The sequence below is a fragment of the Convolutriloba macropyga genome, chromosome 8 (genome assembly GCF_964194025.1).
Source record: "Convolutriloba macropyga chromosome 8, txConMacr16.3, whole genome shotgun sequence".
In the NCBI taxonomy this organism is placed as follows: Eukaryota; Metazoa; Xenacoelomorpha; order Acoela; family Convolutidae; genus Convolutriloba; species Convolutriloba macropyga.
The window spans coordinates 21394514-21419515 of NC_134475.1; the positions used below are offsets into that span (position 1 = coordinate 21394514).

General features: G+C 41.7%; 1 protein-coding gene across 1 annotated transcript in view; it reads right to left on the reverse strand.

Moving 5' to 3' along the window:
• Window positions 1-936: 936 nt before the first annotated feature.
• The window catches only part of LOC142344983 (ankyrin and armadillo repeat-containing protein-like), a 42102-nt gene continuing 18036 nt past the window's right edge, over window positions 937-25002 (reverse strand). The window contains exons 7-9 of the mRNA XM_075397067.1: window positions 21563-21784; window positions 20103-20253; window positions 937-4832 (exon numbers count right to left, since the gene is read on the reverse strand). Coding sequence (XP_075253182.1) covers window positions 1096-4832; window positions 20103-20253; window positions 21563-21784 — 4110 coding nt within the window. The 3' untranslated portion in view covers window positions 937-1095. The remainder of the gene's footprint in view (window positions 4833-20102; window positions 20254-21562; window positions 21785-25002) is intronic.

Sequence of the window (25002 nt, forward strand, 5' to 3'; positions counted from 1 at the left end):
TATGCAATCGAGTTTTTCAATAATTTTATATATTATGCTTCAAGTGAGGATATATTTGACTTCTCGCTGTTGAATCTTTTTTATATAACCATGTGTGTTACAATATCTTTTAAAGTTGCACAGAAAGGAAAAAACAAGTGATTAGTAGCCGCTCGAAAAGAAAGCCTTCAGACTGTTGTTGAAAAGATCGAATAAATTGAAAAAAGTTACCCATTTTTTCACAACAATTTAGTTGAATATTAAAACCTAAGTGTAAATTTTTGTGTGTGAGTTTAATCATTTTTTTTTCTCGTGTGATGGTCATTTCACCCAATTGTCTGTGTAAAAATTGCAAATTGTGTCTTTCCCTATGGCAAAACTCTCGTGACTATTATTCGCGCAATTCCTTGTGAAGGGAAAAATATAAATCATATGAAACATATTTACGTGCAATAGTTGTATTTTTTTTGAAAAAATCCAAAATTTATTTTACCGAAATGGAACGTCTGTAAAAAATGTGCAGTTAAGAAAAAAGAGCTCAACACAAAGATATGATGAGACGCAGATAAAATTCCGTCCATGTCCCTAGTACTTTATGCATCCCGAGTTATAAAGCACGTTTCAATTCATAGTTAACCATTATCCTTGTGCAAAAAATGCTTGTAGGTTTGGGGTGCAAATAATATGCACCTATTGAGCGGGGGCATAAGTGGAAAGGGATCCATATCTTCTGGATCTTTTTTTATTGTGTGCAAATTTTTAATAATATGCGATTTCTTGTGTGCTTCACATGAAAGTTTTTTAGAGTGTACTACAAATCCTGAGATCAATTATACAAACAGAAGCATTTTGTGGCTAGTTGAAAGCTTTGTTCTGGTTTTCGCGATAATCGATCTGAGCACCCTGTGCAATAAATTTTTGTTTTTAGTTACATCTTTTCAAACTTTCCAACTAAACTTAGAAGTAAAACATTGTATTTTTTTATTCAGCAATACAAATTGGCGTTAGTTACTAGGTGACAAATATTCTCTGATATCTCAAAATATATAATCTATTCGACTTAGCTTTCAAACATAGTTTGTTCATTTAAGTTTCTCTTTTTTTATTCTTGTCATGTTAGTGATCAGCTATTTTGACGCTTTTTGGCAACATCACACTGTCTTTCTTAGCTGATGACGTAATGTGCGCCGTGATTGGTCGAAGCATTGGTCGACCTGGAGTTGGAGTTGACGTCACTGGAATTGACCTTAATGACCTCTGATCTTTTGACCTGTAACCTGTAGTGAGCGAAGTTCTTTGCGTTCCTGAAGTTGTAGGACGAGATTTAGTAAATGCGGATGATCTGGTACTTGGTCTGGTTGAAGCTGTTTCGGAATAGTTGCTTTTGGTTTTAATCGGAGGACCTCCCATGACCTCTAAATGGTGCATAGGACAACCCGTAGACATTTCCATGTTGAAGTTCTCGACAAAGTTGTCGGCTATTTTTGCATCTGCCTCAATATTCTCCATGAGTTCGTGGAAAAGCATTGGTCGAGCGCGACACGTTGCAAACAAAATGCGAGCGGCAAGCGCGTTGAATGTTAGATATCCTAGTGCATTAGATGACGCTCTTTTGACCTCAATGTTTGAGCTTGTTTGCAAGTTTTTCACGCACTGCTCAACTACTCCTAAAGTCACGAAAACTTGAGGGATTCCAGCTCTGGTATGGCTTAAACTGGCAATGTATCCGGCAGCTTTTATAACGGCTTGGTCGTTTCTAGATTTGAGAAGCTCTGATAATCTGTTGACCGATTTGCTGGTTAGAGATATTTCATCTCTATCTACTATAAGTTTGGCAAGAACTGTGACCAGAAACGCGCCAGTAGCTTGGTACGTTTCGTCTTCGTGGTCCAGAAATATTTTGAACTGGTTCAAGGTTACGCCTCCGGCTTTTTTGATAGCGAATTGCTGCTTTAAGTTGTTAAAAGCAAACGTTGCAATAGTTAGACCTGCAATTCTGGCAACAGAAATGTCATCGTCGTTCAAGAATGCCAAAATGTCAATATAGTTGAAATATTTGTTGGATTTCAGAAGTTCAAGGTTATGGCTGTTGTTCAGAACGAGTTTCGACAGTGCATACGCAGCTTCGACTCTCAAATATGTATCTTTTTGTTTATCAAGTAAACAATTCAGTACTAGAGGTATAGCCGATTCTTCGGCTAGTTTAGTTTGGGTGATAAAGTTGTTCCGATTGGCGACGCCCACGCATAGAGTACCGATCGCTTTAATACAAGCTAGTTTTACGTCTCGAATCAGTTTCGGCGTTCTTAGTAGTCGGACTAGTGGGGCAACTGCGCTTTGCTGAACTAGTTTGTTCTGTATCGTTACGTCATTTCGACTGTATGAGTCCATACATAAACATCCAACGTATTTCAGTTTGTCCGAGGGTAGCAGAATCATGTCTATGATTTGTGGAATCGTGATAGCATCGGCGACAGTCTTTTGTTGCATTAAGGCTTGACCTGCCAGAGCCCAAAGAGCAAATGCTGCTTGCTCCTTTACCTGCAAAGACCACACTTTTAGAAGTTTGATCAGAGGTACGTGAGCTTCGTGGGCTAAAATTATAGCTTGGGTATCTGGGTTGTTGGTAGCTAAGGCTTCCAGAGCTCCGGCGCCCGCAATCTGCACCTGAAGGTTCCGCACTTTCATCAAGTCAATCAAGGGAGGCAGCACACCTGCATACACCAAGGAGCATTGATTTTGAACATGATTTCTAACAGTGGCTGCTACAGATCTCGCCGCCGCGGCTCGTAAGTCGTCAGAATTGCTAGCCAATAGATCCAAATGAATCATGTCAATTCTGAAATCCATCAGGGCTGTTTGATTATCTGGGTTTTCTTTGCATAGAGGAACTGTTAATGTCATAACATTGATAAGAACGTCCTCAACTGTCCCTTCGTCCAATACTTCAAACATTTTCTCAATCACACCTTTTTCGCGCATATCGTTGCTGACGTCTATCGAAAGGTCGGCCAAGTCTGTTTGGATGATTGCAGACCTTGATTGGATATCTGCTTCTGATGATCCCAGGAGCTCTATTAAAATCGGAACCGAATTGGCTCTACTTAGTGCTATTCGAGTTTCGCGATGTTTCGAAATGTTGTTCACAATTGAGCACGCTAATGCGACTATGTCCATATTCTTAGAGTGCATTTGCTCCACAAGTGCTGGTACGGCATTTGCTTTAAGCATGAATTTCCAGTAATGTTCATCAGCTGTTGATAAGAATTCAAGAGCTTTTAGAGCGGAGGCGATTTTTTGAACATCTGTCTCGTTGAGCATTGCTACTAGTATATCCCAAACTGGCAAATCTTCGTATTTCTGCTCAATATAAAATTTGATCACATTGTTGTGCCCATTTAAAGCCGCGAGATGAATTACATTTTCTCCTTTTACGGTAGTTTTCACATACTGAGCACCGTTTTCCAGAAGAATTTTTGTAGTCTTCAGCGCGCCGGACGAAGCTGCTAGATGTAGCGGCGACTCTTTGTTTTTATTTTGGGTATTCAGGTCTATTTGGGTTTCGTCCCTGGCTAATATTTTAGCTAAAATTAGTTGGTGGTCGTAGTAAGCTGCGCAATGCACAGCGTACCACCCGTTGGAATCGCGAATGTTGATTTTGGCCTTGGCAGCCAAAAGACAATCAACTACATCTGAGCTTCCGTGTTTACATGCAAAGTGCATGGCAGTTTGTCCAAACTGTTTCTGGAAGTGTTGGTAACGCCTCACATCAATATCAACTCCTTTGCCTAGAAGGTAGGTCAAAATGCTGACTTGATTCTTGATCGCAGCTAGGTGGAGTAATGATAAGCCTTTCTCGTCTTCTTTAGCTAGCAAAACTGTGCTACCCTTTTCGATAAATAGCTGAAAAGCCGTAATAAGGCCTAGTTCCGCTGCTACCCTAACACCATTAAACGGTATCATCAAATTCATGGCTTTTTTGAACCCGTATTTCCGTTTGAAAAATTCTTTGACCTCCTCATCCCGAATTGTAGCATTCTTATCCTGGAGCTTAGCTTCTTCATCCAAAACGACCTGTACCCATGTTGGTTTCATTTGACCTTGAACAGTGCTAAATGGTTCAGTGTCTAGCAGAATTAAGTTTACGCTTTTTTCACCGTCTAAGGTGTGAACAGGTACTGGGTATGACTCAGCGTAGACGTTGCTGTTATCTAACAGGTTGTCCAAGTTTTCTCTAGCCTTCCCAATCAAATCGTCATAATGTGAACTCAATTTGTTTTCACCACTTTCAACTTTTTCGGTTTCTGGGTCAAAAACCATTCGGCCATTTAACCCGAAATAGTGATCTTTAAAATCGAAATGTTTGCATTTAAAGTTTTTGCCCAAAATGTGCGGCGGTAGTTCTTTTTCAGTTCTTAACTCATCAGAACTTCCAAAATTAGTTACTTGAAGCAACCGATTTAAGTTAATGACTTTTCCGCTTTTTTTAATTGCAGTAAACAGAGGAATCAGACTCGCGATTAATTTCAGGTACAAAATTAGTCGCCGAATTTCTGATCTTTTGTCGAGTGCATCTTGAGATACTTCAGCTTGATGACGTAATCGACTTTGAACTTGATTATATAATTCAAACGACATATCAGGATCTTCTACAACTGTGTTCACGTCAAACGTCGGGGCTGTCAATATAGCATTGTTATGAATTTCGACCTTGGCAAGGTGAAAGATTGCGTAAATTAGGAAATTGTCTTGGTTTTCCATAAATTTTTCCATATCTTCCGAACTGAATGGAGGCTCATTGTCGTAAATTTGTTCATACGCGGGAGTGGTCGACATGTCTTTCATTCCATTGCCTAAACAAATACCGGGTGTACAATTTACTGATTATTAAATGTGGTACGTACGGCATGTACGGACAGATAAAATAGACAGAAGCAGCAAAAAATTGCATTTCTCAAGCAGACTGATAAAAATTTCCCAGAAACAGCGCAAAAAGAAGGGTTGATTTACCAGATCTATTTGACCATTTTGAAAGTCGGTAGAATCTTTTTATTGTGATACCCAGCAATGTTAAGGAAGAACTGCATGCTATACGGGAAGTATAGCATGCAGTTCTTCCTTAACATTGCTGGGTTTTCTTGCTCATATTTAGAATTGATCATTTTTCTGATTGATTAGTGAGATCAATTACAAAAGAGATCAATTTTGAGAGCTTCAGGTTCCATTTGAAAATTCGAGTTTAAAAATGAACAGGGAGGCTCGTTACTGTGCGTTTGCACATTATGTTCCGACCTGAGCTCGTCTACATTTTCCACTTAATTGTCAACCAAATGAAGAGATAATCAAAAATATATGTTTGAGTTTAAAAAAGTCTCTACACACCCAACCTAATAATTGAAATACATAAAGCCATGCCTCATTAAAACGCTCACGAGATCTGCCATTAAAAAAACTACGTGATTAAAAACAAACAAAAAAGTCAGCAAAAACAAATTTCACGGCAAAAACTAAATACATAAATTTAAAAGCACCTTGTAATAACGTCAAAATGCAATCAAATAAAACCTTAGCTACACAAATTTACTATTTCTAATCTTTCGTAACAACACAGCAGATGAGATTTATCTTAATGGGACTAGATAACGACATTCGACACAAAAATAATTAGGGCAAAATTCAAAAATCACTCAACATTTTAAAAAAGGTTTAAAACTTCATACGTCTCAAAAACTCTTAGCCTTTAACGAAATAAATCTCGATAACGTTACAGAAAAGTCATTACAAAACCAATAAGACCTGTATTTGTTTAGACTAAGCCATAGAAACGAACTAAAGTTGTAGAAAACTAAAAAAAAAACAAACCCTTTGCGAAAACACAAATTAATGAAGCCATTAAATTCATTAGCTTTTTCTGAAAAATAATTCTCTTATTTCAATTATAATCTACAAAAACTCAGCTAAAATTGGACTGAACGATTAAACATAATCACTGGGTCCCTATTTGAAAATCATTAGGATCTTTTATTACGCGAGTATAATAATAAAAACGCGAATAAAAACATCATTATAGAGAATAACAAAAACTGAAAAATTAAAAAAAAAATTGGAAACGAATATTATCATAAAAATCAAAGAATTTCACTTTAAACTGACTGCATTGAGTAACATCATTTATTCAATCCTCAATTAGAAGCTTATGAGACCTCTTAGTGTTTTACGACTACAAAAAGAAAAAAACAGTCAAAATCAGCAAAGTAGAAAAAAAGAGAGAAAAGTGTCGAAGCCATTAAAAAGTGATTTTTTTCAGTAAATTTTTTTTTCAGTTTTTTATTCTCAACAGTGGGATGCTTCTTCTTTTAAAATTCTCCAGAACATCAACAAATGTGAACAATTATGTCAAAACTACGAAATTTTTACGAAAAGCACGTAAAATGAATGCCATTAAATTCAGTAGCTTTCAAAAGAAATCAATAAATCCGCTAAATTACGCCTCGATGGGATGACTATGATGTTTGTCATTCATAGTTCTTCAATAGGACATCACAATAAGTCTTATGGTTATGAAAACAACAACATATACAGGCAAAAACCAAAAATTCACCAGAAAAGTGCGAGAAGAGTTTTTCTAAGCCATTCAAACCATAAGTTTTTCACTAAAAACATTCTCTATGATCCATTGAATTTTTTTTCTAATAAATAAGAACTATCAGTATTATGATAATGTTATAAGATTTCAAAGGGAACCAAATTAATAAAGAAATAACCAAAAAATAAAAAAATATGAAAACTCATGGCATCGAAGTCATAAAACATATAGTTAGATATCAAAATCGCTATCCAGATTAATTTTTGTGGCAGTAGAATAAAACGTCTTGTCATTCCTGAAAATGACATAGAGTTCAAAAAAAAAGATTTAAGATCGGTAAATGTTAAAAATTAACTCCAAAAATAATTTTTAGTTTCTTAACAGCCATTAGCTGTCCATTCAAAGCACTAGATACGTCCACGTCCATTTAATGCTCTATAAGGAATTTATCGCCTTTTGGTTATCGAGTCTATGCTATAGGAGTTTAAAAATTTAGTAAAATCTAAAAAAAAATCAAGAGTTCATTAAAAATTAAGGAAAATCAGAGTAGAGGCCAAAAGAAAACAAATGAAATATCTCGAAAACCTTTTGTTGTTCATTGAGCTTCAGTTGACTGTAAGTGGGGTTCGTCATTAACAGAATTTTTATATGGAAAGCGACTAGTCTATAAGTGCCTTTAAAAAACAAAAAAAATGCAAAAACTTTTCTTAAAAAACAGCTCTCAAAGAGAATTGGAGTTTTATTTTATATAGCAACCTTACCCATGGGACTGAAAAAAGCATTTTTATCTTCTTTTTTCTATTAGGAATGAAGAATGTTTCACTTAGTACTGTGAAATGTTGTCTTGAACTGATGGTTTAAAAGGAAAACTCTTAATTTGAACGCAAAGTTAAGCTAAAAGTGAACAAAATCATGCCAAATGTCCTGTGTTCACACAAAAAATTAAACGTCGATAACTCCTCAAAAAAAGTTGAATTTCAAAAAATCTTTCTAATTTTTTGTTATATGCGTGACGAAATTTGTAATGATACCATTCATATTTCTCTACGATGAAAATATCGATCGGCCAAAATTGTCTGAACAAAAAACCCATTTGATTATTTAGTTCCTCCCCCCACAAGTGGGGTCGAAACAAAAACACTCACTGAAATATCCATTCATGGAACCGTCTTTTTATCCTCGAAGTTTGTAATAATTCTTGAGTATATTTTATACACCTAAATGCAGTAAACTTGATTTCTTAGACAAGTTTGAATCATAATCGTCAAAAAAAGGCTAAACAAAGGTTCACGTGGCAAAACAAAAAAGATATGTAAATAAAAAAATTGAATCAAGCATCTTTTTGTGAACCAACAAAAACCCAAGGAACTGAAGAACAAAGACGACATCGGCAACTCTCCCCGATCGGAACCAGACGGCCATTGTCATTTGGCGCTCCCATTACAAAAGAAAATTGCAAAGAATCCTCAACCCTTCAGGTCTTTACCCCAGATGAGTGTGGAACTGGTAACATTGGTGGATAAGCTAAAGCGACTCCACAGCACTCAGTACCACAAAGTGATGCAGAATTAAGGATAACAATGCCAAAACGAATCAAACTGGAAATGGAGCTTATGTGGCCAAAAGCTCCCTTCAAAACTACATCAGAGGAGATAGGATGAAGAGGCTGTCAATCTTAGCAGAATCTATCAAACTTCAGATAAGACTTATTAAATCTTATTTTTGAGCAATGCGCAATTTTATAATATTTAACATCTCGAATCCTTAGAAAGCTACCCCCTGAAGAGGCTTAATCACCAATTAACAATAGGGTTTGCGTAACTATAACTTCTAAGTTTTTTCACTTCCTTTTTTTGAAAAAAAATCAGGCTTTCAGCGAAGCAATTGTTAAAATTATTAGCATTTCAAACTGTTATATTACAAATTTTGGGTTCGGCGAGTAATGTTACAAAGGGTACAACATCCGAGCAGCTAACACGACCAAGTGGTGCCCGTTACGAGCCAACACGACCCCAGCAGTCTGGGTCAAGCGTTCGGCCTCACCGTGGCAACCCAGTACGACCAACGAATGCACCCAACTAGGGTTTTTGGTTTCTCGGTGCTCAGCGCTGGGTACTGCATCGAGTAAATTCAGAATCCCCAGCAATCTCGCCTGGCTACTGCTCACACTAGCCGGGACGTTCACGCAAACCCCGGCCCGACTTGCAGTCTGTGCAAAGTGCCCATCAGGGCAAACGCTCCCTTCTACTCCTGTAACGAAGAAGGATGTGCACTCACCTCCCACAAGAAACTGCAATGCTGTGGAATCTCTCGTCACGTGAGCAACCCAATTTGGATGAGCACCGATCAGGGAGGAGGAACGAGACTGGAAGATCCTGTGAGACCGCCTTTGGAACGAGCAGACTCAAGCCAGACTTGCACGATCTGCGGGGGCAACTTCGGGACAGGACAGACTTTCCTCCGAAGCGAAGAACCAAACTGCCCAGCCGCGACCCACAAGAAGACCAGGTACAGTGGCCTTACACGTTACCGAAGGCAGCATTGGAAATGCCCTGATCACGCCGAGCCGCTTAGTGGCCGCACAATAGCAGGGAGCCCAACCAACCACCTCACAAAGCACCAACCCGAACCACCCTGCCTGAAAGAGAAATGCCTCCTCTGTAGCCGCACATTGCCAACAACGTGCGCAGGATGCAGTGCAACCGATGCCCAGGAGAGTCTCACACGGTCTGCTGGGAGTGGACTGGGACCTCTCGAAGCGCCATAGACGTCCTGCGTTCTCTCGACGGCTGGCCATGCCCCAAATGCGTGCCACAGAAACCCACCCCACCGCCGGATACTGCAAACTGCAACTACCCAAACGAAGTGTCCGAGCAGACAAAGGTGGTCACAAAACCACAGCTAAACATCCTAGCGTGGAACGCAGACGGAATAACGACAAAGACCGTTGAGAAGGAACACCGCCTGAACAACCTCAACATCGACGTTGCACTGATCCAAGAGACAAAGCTCAGGTCACACCAGAGGACACCACTGTTCCCAGGGTACTCAGCAATCAGAGCTGACAGATGTAAAGAATGAGGGGGCCTTCTGACGCTCATCAGAGAAGACATTCCCTATGAGCGATGTGCCAATTGGAACCATGAGGCTGACATGGTCCACTCGTCTTCCTTCAAAGTCAGAATCAGCATGAACTTGTTGACCATAACGAACATCTACATCCCACCCAACCGAAGAGCCGAAGAAGAGGTCCTAGTCCTCACTCAGATACCCATCACCCAAGACAGCATGGTGTTCGGGGACATAAACTCGCACTTAGAGCTATGGGACCCCTTTCAGCCGCAGGACAGCAGGGAAAACCGCATAGAAGAGTGGTTATCCGACACCAACCTACAATGCGCAAACACCGGGCTTGCCACCAGAACCAACAAAGCAACCGGCGGTCAGAGCAGCCCTGATGTAGCGCTCGTCCCTCCAAGATGGATGGACAGAGTAGCATGGTCGGTAAAAGAAGACATAGGCGGATCCGATTACCTTCCATGCCTCACCACCATATCATGCGAGGTGCAAACTGTCAAGCAGGAGAAGGAGTCAGCTCGCTGGAATTATAACAAAGCCAACTGCAAGGCCTTCAGCGAAGCAGTTGAGACCGAGCTGGCCGTAGCTTCTTCCTCCACGGTGATCTTCAACCGAGTCAAGAGGTTCAACGAAACTCTCATCGAGGCGGTGGAGCATGTAGGAAGAGCCAAGCCTGCTAAGAAGAAGAAGCCGTGGATGACAAGAGAGATTCGGGCCCTAGTCAAGAAAAGGACTACACTCAGGCGCCAGATCTCCCTTGTCGACTCGAGTGGATAGCAGCCTGCCGAAAGGTCAAGGACGAAGTAATGAAGGCCAAGGAGAAGTGCTGGACAAACTTCGTATCCGACATCGAGACGGGAACAGAGCCCTTGAAGATGTGGCGGATATTCCACTCCATAAAATGGGAACCCATCACAAAGCCAACCCAACGAAGCAATGGAACACAACGGTTGAAGTATTATAAGCGACTAAAAGAAGGCTCATATCTTCATGGCACATTACGCTAAGGAGAGCCGGTTAACGTTCACGAAAGAGGAGAGTGCGCTAAACCGTAGAGCCAAGGAGATCACAAGCGCTCAGTCCGCAGATGATGGAAGCAGTAAGGACTTCACAATGTCTGAGCTCAACAGAGCAATTAGGAGAATGAAGAGGGAAACCGCTCCGGGCCCTGACGACTTCCCTCCGAGCTTTCTGAAGGCAATGGGAAAGGGCGCAAGGACGGAACTTCTGGCAACTTGCAACCAAAGTTTCAACGAGGCCGAATGTCCCCAGGGGCGGCGAAACGCTATCATAATACCTCTTTTCAAAGCTGGTAAACCAGCCAGCCATATAGCCTCATATAGACCTATCAGCCTCACTTCCTGTGTAGTGAAGACAATGGAACGCATGCTTGTGGCCCGACTCGTCCACGTGCTCGATCAGAAAGGAATAATGAGCAAAACACAGAACGGAGGTAGGCCATGCAGGTCATGTGAGGATCACATCATCCAGATCTGTCAAGTAATCGAAGACGGATTTCAGAGAAGGAAACCAGAAAGAACGGTCATGGCCTTATTCGACAACTCGAAGGTATTTGACCGAGTGTGGCGGGCGAAATTGGTCATCACCTTGAGAGAGTACGGATTCTAACCGAAGCTAATCCGTTGGATTGCATTCTTCCTGCAAAACGGGTGAAATAAAACAACTCAATGGATAAATTGAGGAAGTCACGTCAGGGCGTCCCGAAGGGGTCGGTGTTAGCGCCGCTTCCGTTCCTCATATACATCAACTCAATAACCACACACATCCCCGACTCAAACGCCATGTTCATGGACGACATCATGGACTGTGCAACTGACAGGGAAAAGGAAGTTGCACTTGCGAAATTCCAAGAGGCAATAGACAAGATTGTAGACTGGAGGAGGGAATTCAAGATGTTGGGTTATGGACTTTCGCAAGCGGAATAAAAAGCGTTTTTAACTAAGTAAAAGAATTAATTTCTCAAAAATGAGAGAATAACAAAATGATATTTTACAATAGAATTTAGAGATTTACAGGAGAGATCTGATTATTAGATCAAGATGGTGATTTGAATTTGGGGATGAAAAAGGACTCAAAAATCAGCTGTATATATACCCATTATCAGTGTGAAAAAGTCAAGATACAAAACTAATCCTAGCACCGTGATTTATAGTGGGGGTCGCAAAGGTTACTAAAATATGGTTTGCTTCTGCAAATCAGTCGCAAAGGGAACCATAAATGGAATGCATTTGCACTTTTCTGAGAATTCATTCACACTTCCGGAGATATCATCATCATTTAATACATGCTGGGAAGATTTTACATTACTTAATCTAACTCTAATAATAGTTATCTAGATTCACCAATTTGAACCGAATATTGATTCTCAGCACCATTTCTTGACGATTAATTTATATAATTTCTTTGATCAAAATCATATTGCTTGTCTTTCTAATCTGGTAAGTCAAACTTTCTTTCTAATTCTCACTAAGTTTAAGACTATAGTTTGATCGATATTCTAACACCCCCACTCAGACTTGAGCTGATTGCGTAGAGTCTGTTCCCATCAAAACTGCTCTGAATGTTTCCACTTTCGAAACGGGTAAAGACTTTGTGAAGATGTCCGCTGCCATTTTGTCTGTAGGAACGTAATGAATTGAAATAGTCCCATCCTCCGTTTTGTCCTGGATGAAGTGAAACTTTGGCTCGATGTGCTTGTTCCTCTTGTGCATGACTGGATTTTGGCAAAGTCTGATACAACTTTGATTGTCCTCTCCAATTGCTATTGTACTTTTCTTTTGGATGCCAAAATCCTCTAGAAGTTGTTTCAGGTAGAGTGCTTCCTGAATTGCTGCTGCCATGCCCTGATATTCTGCTTCTGATGAAGAAAGAGCAACTGTGGCCTGCTTCTTGACACCCCAGCTGAGTGCTGCGCCACGTCCGTTGAGCTTGAAGTAATAGCCCGTTGTTGATTTTCTGTCGTTCACGTCTCCAGACCAGTCTGCATCACTTTCCCCCACTAAATCATAACTAGCCTCTTTTGTGTAAGTAAGTTTTTAACCTTTTGAACCTTGAAGATATCGCAGAAGTCGTTTTCCGCACATCCAGTGTTGATTGGTAGGTGCATTCATGTGTCTGGACAGAATGTTGACTGTGAACGTGATGTCTGGCCTCGTCTGTTTGACCAGATACAGAAGTGATCCAACCAAGCTTCTGTTGATCCTCTGGTCCACTTCTTCGTCTCCGTTCTGTGCTGTCTGAAATTTCAAATTCAAATCAACTGGAGTTCTTGAGGGTTTGCATTGATCCATTTGAAACCACTCAAGCATTGTTTCTATGTAGCGTTCTTGGTCGACTGTGACTTTGCCCTCTTCTCGTCTGATTCTAAGACCCAGGAACCAGTGTAGTCTCCCTCTGTCTTCCATGTGAAAGGTTGCTTCTAGTGCCTTCTTGACATCAGAGACCACTGTCATACTTCTTGATGCTACTATGATGTCGTCAACCCAGACCAAGATGAAGGTGTGATCCTCTGCCTCTGATCTTGCAAACAAGCAGTGATCGTTCCTGCTTCTGGTGAACCCCTGTCTCAGTAGGAAGTTTGCCAGCTCTTTGTACCAGTTGTTAGCAGCCTGTTTCAAACCATAAATTGATTTATTTAGTCGACATACTAACTTCTCCCCATCTGATCCGCGTTTTACAAACTCCTGTGGCTGTTCCAGATACACTTCTTCCTCGATTGGTGAGTGCAGGAAAACAGTCTTGACATCAAATTGGTGCATCACATGGCCCCGCTTCGCTGATAGCTGAAGTAGAATGCTGAATGTCTCTGGCTTACAGGTAGGCGCAAAAGTCTCAAAGTAGTCCAGTCCTTCCACTTGTTTGAAGCCTTTCGCCACATAGCGCGCTTTGTATTTGTCCACTTGACCACTGGGTCCCAATTTCACTTTGTAAACCCATTTGCCCGGTATGACGTCCCTGTCTGTGGGTGGTCTCACTAGGTTCCAAGTCTCGTTGTCTTGGAGTGCCTTGACCTCGTCTTTCATTGCCCGGTGCCACTGGTCCCAATCGTCACCTTGCTTGGCTTCGTAGACTGTTTTGGGTTCCACATAGTCTCCCTCAGTCACAGCAAGATGGGTCCTGACTTCTCCAACAAATTGCGGAACATTCCTTGCTCGTGTCCCTCGTCTGGGCTCTGCTCTGTCCGCGTGTTCCAGTGCATCTTCATTGAAGCCAACTGTCTCTAACTGTGAGAAGTCTTCTGTGTCACTGTCTTCTAGTGACTCTGAGTCTCTGTGACTTCCTCTTGTTGCATTAGATCCTTCATCTAGTGCTGTTTCTCCAACATCCGAGGCCTCTTGTCTCAGTGTTGTTTCTTGTGTGTTCACGCTCCCTGCGTCATGCCACTCCTCCTTCATTGCAGTAGATGTGTCCTGTCGTTCTCTGTTGTCATCGTCTTGATGACCATCATCTGGGTGCCAGATTCCCAGTTCCGACCCATCATCTAGTAGGTCCGCCGTTTCTTTGTTGTCAGGGATTGAGCCCACTTCAGACTCCTTGATGATCACATCTCGAACTGCCATCACCTTGCGTGTGTTGGGTATGTACACCAGGTATCCGTTTTCTCCTTCAGTGTAACCCACAAACTTTCCTTCCAGTGCCTTGGGTTCAAGTTTGCTGACTTCTCTGTCCCTCTTCCTTATGAAGACTGTGCAACCAAAAATAGATAATTTACTAATTGAAAGCTTAGGTTTTATACCTCTCATCAGCTCTGCTGGGCATTTTTCTTCTCCTCGTCTCACAACCAAGTTTCTGATCCTTGCTGCGTGAAGAATTGCTGCTCCCCACATCATCTTGGGAAGTCCTGAGTCAATGAGCAAACATCTTGCCATCTCCAGCAGTGTCCTGTTGCACCTCTCAGCTAACCCATTCTGTTGTGGCGTCTCTGGTATGGTCTTCTCCTGTAGAATGCCTGCATCTAAGCAGTACGTCTCGAACTGCTCTGAGAGAAACTCCTTCGCATTGTCTTGCCTCAGCTTCTTGGGCGTCCCCACACTGAGAACAAATTTCTTCAGGCTGGCCAGTGCTTCACTCTTTGCCTTAAGCAAGTCCACAAACACAAACTTCGTGTACTGGTCTGCAAACACAATGCAGAACCGGAACCCTGACAGTGACTCTACTCTGAAAGGTCCCATCACGTCTGTGAACACCCTCTCCAGCTTCTCTTCTGCTTGGGTCTCTGCCACTCTTGGTACTGGAGTCTTTGTGATCTTGGCCAATGCACACACATTGCATACATCATCAAGTTCCCCCACTGTCTCTGGTGCATTCCTGACCACATCCGCTTGATTCAAATGACCCAATCGTCTGTGCCACTTCCTTGCACTGTCAAGTTTCACGCTGTTGGAACTCATCTTGAATTCTAGAACGCTGCAGGGTAAGTAAAACAAATTATTTTCTTGTGTTAGTTTTACCCGAGTTCCCTTCTGGAGTTTCATGCAGCTGTTTCCTCTCTCGAAAGTGAAGCTATGTCCCCACTCCGTGCATCTTGAGACTGATAGGAGGTTTGAAGAATAGTCCGGCACACACAGAACATTTTTGAGTTCGCATTGGAATTCCCCTTTGTTTGAGGGTATGCTGATCCTCACACAGCCTCTGCCCACCACTCTGGAAGCCTCTCCGTTGGGATTTCTGACCACTGATTGAGTGGGCACAAAGTCCAGAAACGCATCGATGTTCGTCACTATGTGATCTGTACAACCACTGTCCACTAGCATGCCTGCTGTCTTCCACCGGGTAAGAGCTGCCCAGCATTCCTCGTCTGGTGTAGCCAATGTTGGACCCATTGCCACTGACTCATGTTTGCCTCCATCTCTTTGTCTCTTGCATGCCCTGTCTAGGTGACCCGTCTCACCACACTTGCTGCATTGTGCTGTCTCCTTCCTCCTGCAGTCCTTGGCAAAGTGTCCAGGGATCCCACACACAAAGCAGTTTCCTTTCTTGGGTCCCTTCTTGAAGTCACGCTTCACTGCCAGTGCCACTGAACCACTTTGTCCCTTGTGTCTCTGCACCGTGCTCTCATGAAAGTTCTGCAGCCTTTTCCTCAACTCTGTGAAGTTCGTTGCCGGGTTGAAGCTTTCCTGTATAACAAAACTTTCATACCTCATTGGCAGACCATTGAGGACCAAGGCGTTGAAGAGGGTCTCTGAGACTGCTTCCCCTGCTTCTTGTAGCCTTGTGAGCAACTCCTGTCCTCTGATGAAGAAGCTGTCCAAATCCTCAGAATCCTCGAGCTGCAGTCGAGCAAGCTGTGCCACTAAAGTCACCACTGTCGGCGTCTCCACACTCTGAAATCTCTCTTGCAAAAGCTTCCAAGCCTTTGCTCCATCTCCAATGCCGTCATCGCCCACACAGTCATGTCTCATCAGCATGAGGGTTGTTGCATCTAGAGTCAGTGCCAGATGGCACCACACATTGTTCCGTTTCTCCTTGATGTCTGCAACTTCCTTCTCATATGCATCCTTCAGCACCTTGTGGTTCTTCTTTTCATCATTGGTTGCCCCATTGGCCAGTGGCGCAGGCTCATTGGGTTGCTCCTCTGTCCCCAGTAGTGATTTGTAGAGTCCCTTCGTCTGCATCATCGCCACAAATCTTGTGCTCCAGATTGGAAAGTCCTGTGCCTTTCCTCTGTAGGTCAGCAGCTTCACTGTCTGTTGATCCATTGAAGTTTGAGCAAGCAAAACAGTTGTGAAAAGAAAAGGTACTAAGCAGAAAAGGATTATGACTGTCAACAACAAATTAGTTTTGTTTTGGAAATTATTTTTATGACTTAGAAAATTGCTGGGCCCATAACCTGTTGGGTTATGGACTTTCGCAAACGGAATAAAAAGCGTTTTTAACTAAGTAAAAGAATTAATTTCTCAAAAATGAGAGAATAACAAAATGATATTTTACAATAGAATTTAGAGATTTACAGGAGAGATCTGATTATTAGATCAAGATGGTGATTTGAATTTGGGGATGAAAAAGGACTCAAAAATCAGCTGTATATATACCCATTATCAGTGTGAAAAAGTCAAGATACAAAACTAATCTTAGCACCGTGATTTATAGTGGGGGTCGCAAAGGTTACCCAATATGGTTTGCTTCTGCAAATCAGTCGCAAAGGGAACCATAAATGGAATGCATTTGCACTTTTCTGAGAATTCATTCACACTTCCGGAGATATCATCATCATTTAATACATGCTGGGAAGATTTTACATTACTTAATCTAACTCTAATAATAGTTATCTAGATTCACCAATTTGAACCGAATATTGATTCTCAGCACCATTTCTTGACGATTCATTTATATAATTTCTTTGATCAAAATCATATTGCTTGTCTTTCTAATCTGGTAAGTCAAACTTTCTTTCTAATTCTCACTAAGTTTAAGACTATAGTTTGATCGATATTCTAACACAAGATGTCACTGAATCCGACCAAATGCGAAGTGGTATTCTTCCCCTCATGGTCAGGGGACGCCAAATGGAGGCCAGCAGCCGCCATAGGCGGTGCGGACATGACGTTCTTGGAATAGCCGAGGTTTCCTGGCATTCACCTAGACCGAACGCTCACGTTCAAGAAACACACCGAGGAAACTGCGAAGAAGGTCAAGCAGCGCAACAGGGCACTCTGCGATAGCGACCAAGGAGTGGGGCTGGAGGAAACAATCTATGAGGAAGGTCTACTTCGCACTCCAGCGAAGTGTCATGGACTACTCCGCCGCCGGATGGCAGCCCTGGCTGTCAGAATCTCACAGAGATACCCTCGACAGAGCCCAGAATGGAGAGCTGAGACTCATTACTGGCCATACCGCATCAACCCGGTCGAGGTACTACGGAAAGAGGCAGGCGTGTGCTCGTACAGAACACACCGCGACAGGCTGGCAGCAACCTCGGTCGAAAAGGCACAACGAATGGACAGCGACCACCCAAGGAGAATAACCCTGGACAAGGCTGTGCCCAAGCGCCTGAAAAGGGAGAACTGGAGAAGCAGAGGCCTACAAATGCAATCTAGAATCCCAAACATTGGAAACCTGGACAAAGCAAGACCGCAAGACATAGCACACTGGAGCGAAGCCAAGTGCAACTGGTCCGTCAACACCACGCTTGAGGGCAACAACCGCATCGAGCCAGCCAGGGCAAGCGAACTCGCCTTGAAACTCATCAACCAGGGAGACCAGCATTACACCATCTACACAGACGGCTCTGCAAGTGAAGGCACATCTGACGGAGGATCAGCAGCAGTCATCACCACAGGAGCAGCAGACAACCCGAATGCATTCCACAAAATCAGGACAAAAGGGAGGGAACTCACCTCATCCTACGAGGAGGAGAAGGAAGCCATGCTGGCAGCTGCAATGTGGGTAGCCTCCAACCAGCGAGCTGGTGAGCGAGTACTGATGTGAACCCATTCACAGTCACTGGCCTAAGTGCTCGAGTCGGATTCGCCCGATACTTCAACCATTCGAACCTGCCTCAACAACACGAAAGTGAAATACCTGGGAACGAACTAGCAGACCAAGGAGCCAACTGTGCAAGAAACATCTCCGGACCACACAAACCGACCTCCCTAGCTGCAGCCAAGAGCCAGATCAAAAGGCACCTATAGGACGAGCCAATCGCTCATCACCGAACGGCATCCACGTATAGAGGACACTCTGACAGGAGGGACCGCGAAGAACTAGATTCGAGGAAGGAAGCTGTCCTGATTGCCCAAGTGCGTGCTCGCCACTCGTTGAACCTTGCAGCATACCGAAACCTACTTGACACCACGGAGGACCCACTATGTCCACTATGCCGAGAAGACGTGCAAACCACGGAACACTGGATACTCGGCTGCCCAGCAACTATTGCACCGAAAATTGAAATCTTTGAAAGTGACGTCACACTGGTAATCATGTCGACAGACCCGAGTGGGGTGGTCGAGCTGGCAAGGAGAACCATCGGGTTCTCCTCGGCTCGATGTGCCTTATAACAAACAAAAAAAAACAAACAAACCCCAGCAGTGCCCGCTACGAGCCACCACGACCCACCAGAGCCTACCACGAGCCAGCACGAACCCAGTTGTGCCCACCAAAAGCCAGCACGACCCAGCAGTGACCGCTACGAGCCACTACAACCCAGCAGGGTCCGCCACGAGCTAGCTTGAACCAGCAGTGCTCGCTAGGAGCCAGCACGACACAGCAGTCCCGCCACGAGCCAGCACGAATCAACAATCCCGCCACCAGCAAGCACAACCCAGCAGTGCCCACCACGAGCCAGCACGGCCACCGTTGCGCCCACCACGAGCTAGCAGACGCAGTAGTGCCCACCACGAGTCAACACGGCCCAGCAGTGCCAGCCAGTAGCTAGCACAACCCAGCAGTGCTAGCCACAAGACAGCTCTACCACAGCAGTATCCGCCACGAGCCAGCACGACCCAGCTTTGCCCGCCAAGAGACGACACGACCTAGCAGTGCCCAACACGAGCCAGCACGACCCCATCAGTGCTCGCCACGAGCCAGTAAGACCCTGAAAAGACCACCACGAGCCAGCACGATCCAGGAGTGCCCCCCACGAGACAGCACGACCCAGTAGTGCCCGCCACGAGCCAGCACGACCCAGTAGTGCCCAACCCGTCCCAGCAGTCCTCGCCATGAGCCAGAAGAGCTCTTCTCTTGAATCTGGGGTGTAAGAAGTTAACAGGGGACGTCTTCTCTACAATTGTTATCGAATCCGAGAGTTTTGTCAATGCGAGACCACCATCACACGTTGGAAGTGACATAGAGGACGAGAACCCACTGACAGTCAACCCTTTTCTGATCTGTAGAGCGTTTCTCAATGTCCCTGTCTGGACTCGAAGCCATCCGGAAAAGACTTCTAAAAGTGTACATTCCAACCCTCAACACCAGGAAGAAGTGGACAAAGTCTGATGCCAAGTCGGAAGTAAAATACGTCGTTTGGGTTGGGGAAGAGTGGACCCCAAGAGCAATATGGCCCCAGGGACGCGTGACAAGGACGTTCACCGGCCCCAACAAAACTGCTAGGTAATGTGAAGTAAAAACTGCTTTAGGTTTTATAACTCGGCCAGCTGTTAAATTTGCAAATGTTTTCCCAAAACCACCCCGGCATGTTAGGTAGGCCCCAAGAATGTTATCGGTTTGATGATTCCTAAGTATATTTTACCCACCTAAATGCTGTAAACTTGATTTCTTAGACAAGTTTGAATCATAATCATCAAAAACATGCTAAACAAAGGTTCACGTGGCTAGACAAAAGAAATAGTTGAATAAAGAAATTGAAACAAGGATCCTTTTTGAACTAACAAAATCCAAGGAACTGAAGAACAATGACGACAACGGCAACTCCCACCGACCGGGACCAGACGGCCATTGTCAGGGTCTCCGTGTTAATGTTATGATATGTTTTGACCGGTACCTGTAGCTTCACTTGGCGATGTGAACACTTTCTGAAAGTCCAGTTTCTTGTTGGGCACTCCAGATGCAGTCAAGTCCACCACAGTCCTCCACCTGTCTGTGAACTTCTGCCGACTGTCTTTGTTGTCGAAGTGGGAACCATGCCAGAGTGTCTGAAAAACATTTACATTGCACAAAACTATTTAACTTAACTTTTGCATGAGCACAAATCGACCCACAGGCATTTCTTCAGAATAGAAAAAGGAGTTAATATCTAGTTTAGAGGTTAATTCGTGGAAAAAATCATTGCTCGACACTAACTATGGTGTTCTATCATAGAATTGGATATGGAATTGAATTTGGGCCCCCATCTCGAATAAATAATTTCTTTTTATGTAGTGTCGTTCAATGCATTAATTCAACTCTTTTATTAGTTCAGTAACCTTTCACTGCGTTCTCGTTTCTGAAAGGAAAATTTGGTTCTCAAAGTGTTCCGATCATCGTCTTTCCACGCCATTTTTTGGTTCGACGTGGTCTTTTCCTAACTTTTTTTGAACAAACATGGTTTTTTGGAGTCAGTTTTTAGATGATCATCGACTTTATACCAATTTCTGGTCAAAGAAGAATTTTCATGGTACCTTTGTTCAAACATGGCCTTTTCATTGGACTTTTTAGCCAACTGTGACTTTTTTACAACAACTTTTGATCGAGAACGGTCTTTTCATTGTACTTTTTCAAATCAAATGTTTTAAATTTTTGGTTCAATATGGCCTTTTTATGACATTTTTTGGTTGAACATAGACCTTTCTGGTCGAGCATGGTCTTTCCTAACTTTTTTGACCGCACACGTTCTTTTGGTAGGTCGAGGGCCATTACTATGGTGTTGTTGTGATTTATTGATTGGAACTTATAATAACTATTATTAGTGATTGTTTTGGTCCCAGTATCACTCAGCTCCGATTTTTCATACTATTGCTATGGTGTGTCATTTTCAACACTGCAAAAAAATTAACAGTAAAATTTTTGTGTATCTATAAACACTGAATAAACTTTTATGAAGATTTATGAAGATTTATGACGAACAGCAACAAAATGGACATTTTTTGGTATTGCACCTCTTCGTGGAGATTATTTTTCAAAGAAAAGGATTGATTAGCTTAATTTTTTACCTAATATAACACTTAATTAGCTTCTACCTTTACATTAAATTCGTTATTTGTTATTTTTTCAATTAAAAATCTGATTATATGTGAAATTTAGGAAACGAAAAACGAATCACAGGGTTCCCTCTGGTCATACTTTGATTTAGGACTTTAGCACCAGTCAATCATCTCGAACATTTTGGTCTTAAATGGCCTGATCCTATTGAATCAGTCTGGTAATAAGCATTTCTGTGCACGAACAGCTCGACCTGGGTTATGGCATTAATCGAGGAATTTTTCTCCAGACAAATAGAGCCTACTTTCTCTACATAAAGCCTACTTTCAGTTCGTAGTCGGCAGCCACGAGTGTCTGTCCAATGAGAGTGTCGACATAAGGAGATGCAATTGAGATGGAAGAGCTCTTGTCGAAGTTAGACAGGAGGGAGATGGAGGGTGTCTGGTTGAAGACAAACATCCCAATAGTCAACTCTCTCACTATTTGGTGCACCTCTCGGAAGTCCAGGGTCGGGTAGCCTTCCTCGTGAGGCAGAAGGAGCAGGAACTGGAAATACAAACACAATTTGAAATGAATATAGTTTATAATATGTTAACAAATGTGGAAATGAGAATACAGCATACTTTGCTTGTCACCGATATTCTATAAAACTTGACAAAAATAAAGGACGGAGAACCATTCATCAGTCCCAGGAAATTCTGACTCAACGTACTGAAATGCCATTTAAGGACTAAAGTTTAGTTTGATTATAATGTTTCCTTTTACATCACTTTTAATTCCACCATACAATATTTTACCCAGAGGAAAGTTGACACTAGCAAATTTTTTTCAGTGCTAATTAGGAGTAAATTTGTGAACATAACCTCAAAAAAATTTGAAATTCATTAGGAAAAGATGAAATTCATTAGGAAAAACATGTATTTCGTATAATTTTAAAAAGTTTAAAAAATATTCTGATTAATGACAAATAAAGACTTCTTCAATTAAATATTTTTGTTGTAACTGTTTGATTGCTTTATATATCCTATTGTACATATTTCGGATAATCTTTCAATTTTTTAAGGACAATATTCTTTCTCATCGTTGTTGATAAGACATGTATGACAAAAAGTGTTGTAGCCAGAGTCTAGTTTTACTCCCACTGAATTTGCCGGAATCAATTGGAATAAACGGGAACTAATTTTACAAACAATCTTTTTATTTAATCTATGTTTAATTTTATATAATCTTTTCTGTAATTTATTTTTTTTTCTGATTGTTTTTAAGTTAAAAAAAAGTAGCTATTTCTCTAGCTTGTGACATTAGCTGATGTATGTCACTTGCTAAGCCATATCATCCGCACGAACTATGACTTGTTGAGTTGAACAATGAATTGCTGATACATTAAATACTCAGTTAATTGTTCTTTATCTACTTAACTATCGAAACATGATCTAATTTACGAAGGGATTGATCTGACTGATTCATTACCTAAGTCTCTTAGACAAGTTCGAATCATAATCATCAAAAACAAGCTAAGCAAATGTGCACGTGGCGAAACAAAAGAAATAAATGAATAAAGAAATTGAAACAAGGATCCTACTTTTGAAATAAAAAACCCAAGGAACTGAAGAACAAAGTCGACAACGCCATCCCCCGAACCGGGAGCAGACGGCCGTTGTCATTTGGCGCTCCTGGGTGGGCACTGCTGGGTCGTGCTGGCTCATGGCGGGCACTGCTGGCATCGTGCTGAGAGAGGATTGTACAAATCGGAAAACGAGCTCTTCTCTTGAATCAGGTATATGCGAAGTTGACATGGGACGTCTACTCCACCATTGTTATCGAAACTGAGAGTCTTGGCAACGCGAGACCATTAACACAATTAGAAGTGACATCGAGTACGAGGATACATTGACACCCAACCACTTTCTGATTGATAGAGCGTTTCTCACTGTCCCAGCGTGTGTGATCAAAGAGATTTCCACAATCCACACAAAGAGGAGGACACAAGTGCGACAATGACTTGAATCAATCTGGAAACGACTTCTAAAAGTGTACATTCCAACCTGAACACCAGGAAGAAGTGGACGAAAGCTGATGCCAAGTTGGAAGTAAATGAAGTCGTTTGGGTTTTGGAATAATCAATCCCAAGAGGAAACTGGCCCCTAGGACGCGTGACAACGACGTTTACCGGCCGCGACAAAACTGCTAGGTCACGTGAAGTAAAAATTGCTTTAGGTTTTTTACTCGGTCAGCTGTTAAATATGTACATGTTTTCACAAAACCACCCCCGGCAGGTTAGGTGGGTTCCGAGAATGTTATCAATGTGATAACTCTCAAGTATATTTCACCCGCCTGAATGCTGTAAACTTGACTTTAAAAAAACAAGTTTGAATCATGATGATAAAAACAAGCTAAACAAAGGTGCACGTGGCGAAGCAAAAGAATTAATTGAATAAAGAAATTGAAACAAGGATCCTATTTTTGAAAAAATAAAACGCAAGGAACTGAAGAACAAAGACGACAACGCTATCTCCCGAACCAGGACCAGACGGCCATTATCACATAAAGTGACACAGAGTAGAACTTGTTGGGACAATTTACAAGGAGTTCTGTTTTTTGAAATAATGCGTACTGAATGCATAATGAGGTACACTACAGCTAAAAAATGACATTCACTTCCAAAGATTTCACTAAAAGGACGTTAAAAACAGTATTTCTGTGCTAAAGTTGATTCATTTGATTTCTTGTTATTATGACTGATAAATATTAAAAACATGATTTTTTTTGGCGCTAGCATTGGATTTTGAACTAAAAAGTACACTATTTTAACAACCTAACTATTTAACTTTAGTTTTACTAATTGTTGTTTTTTGCAGTCTTTTCAGTCCGCCTGTCACACATCAAGTCGAAGTGCTACAGAAATTACATCAACTAACCTATGAAAACTCAAAAATTGAACAACTTGTTTATTTTTTTTAATTCTAATTCAATCCAATATGCAAAAAGATTTGTCTTTTTTACGCGTGTCTTTTTTACGCCTTGAAGAGGAGTGTTGCTGGAGTTTTTTCCTTCCTAGTATTTTCGAAGCAGAATTAAAACAGGAAGTGAAATGCGTGAAAACAAACTGTTTTGGTCAAGTTGTTGAAGAGAAGAGATGAGAAGAGAAAAGAGAGAGAGAGAGAGAGAGAGAGAAAGAGAGAGAGAGGTTATTTTTTGATCTACGGCAGTTTTAAAGCAAGTTTTTTTAAAGTTTTTTTTTCGTTTAAATTGGTTTGTTTCTTTTAAATGATTTTGAAATTGGATACATTTTGGCGTTTGGAAACATTTTTGACAATCTGAAGCAACTAATACATTCTAGCTCCAATTTTGAGCTATTTTGTGACATTTTGCAATACTGGACGATTTTATGGATGATGACTTGCTTGAAATTAACTGTTTTGGCTCCCAATAATTGATAGTATAATTGATAAATTCGGTATAATTGTTAGGAAATTTACAAACAATCTTTTTATTCAATCTATGTTTAATTTTATATAATCTTTTCTGTAATTTATTTTTTTTCTGATTGTTTTTAAGTTAAAAAAAAGTAGCTATTTCTCTAGTTTGTGGCATTAGCTGGTGTATGTCACTTGCTAAGCCATATCATCCGCACGAACTATGACTTGTTGAGTTGAACAATGAATTGCTGATACATTAAGTACTCAGTTAATTGTTCTTTATCTACTTAACTATCAAAACATGATCTAATTTACGAAGGGATTGATCTGACTGATTCATTACCT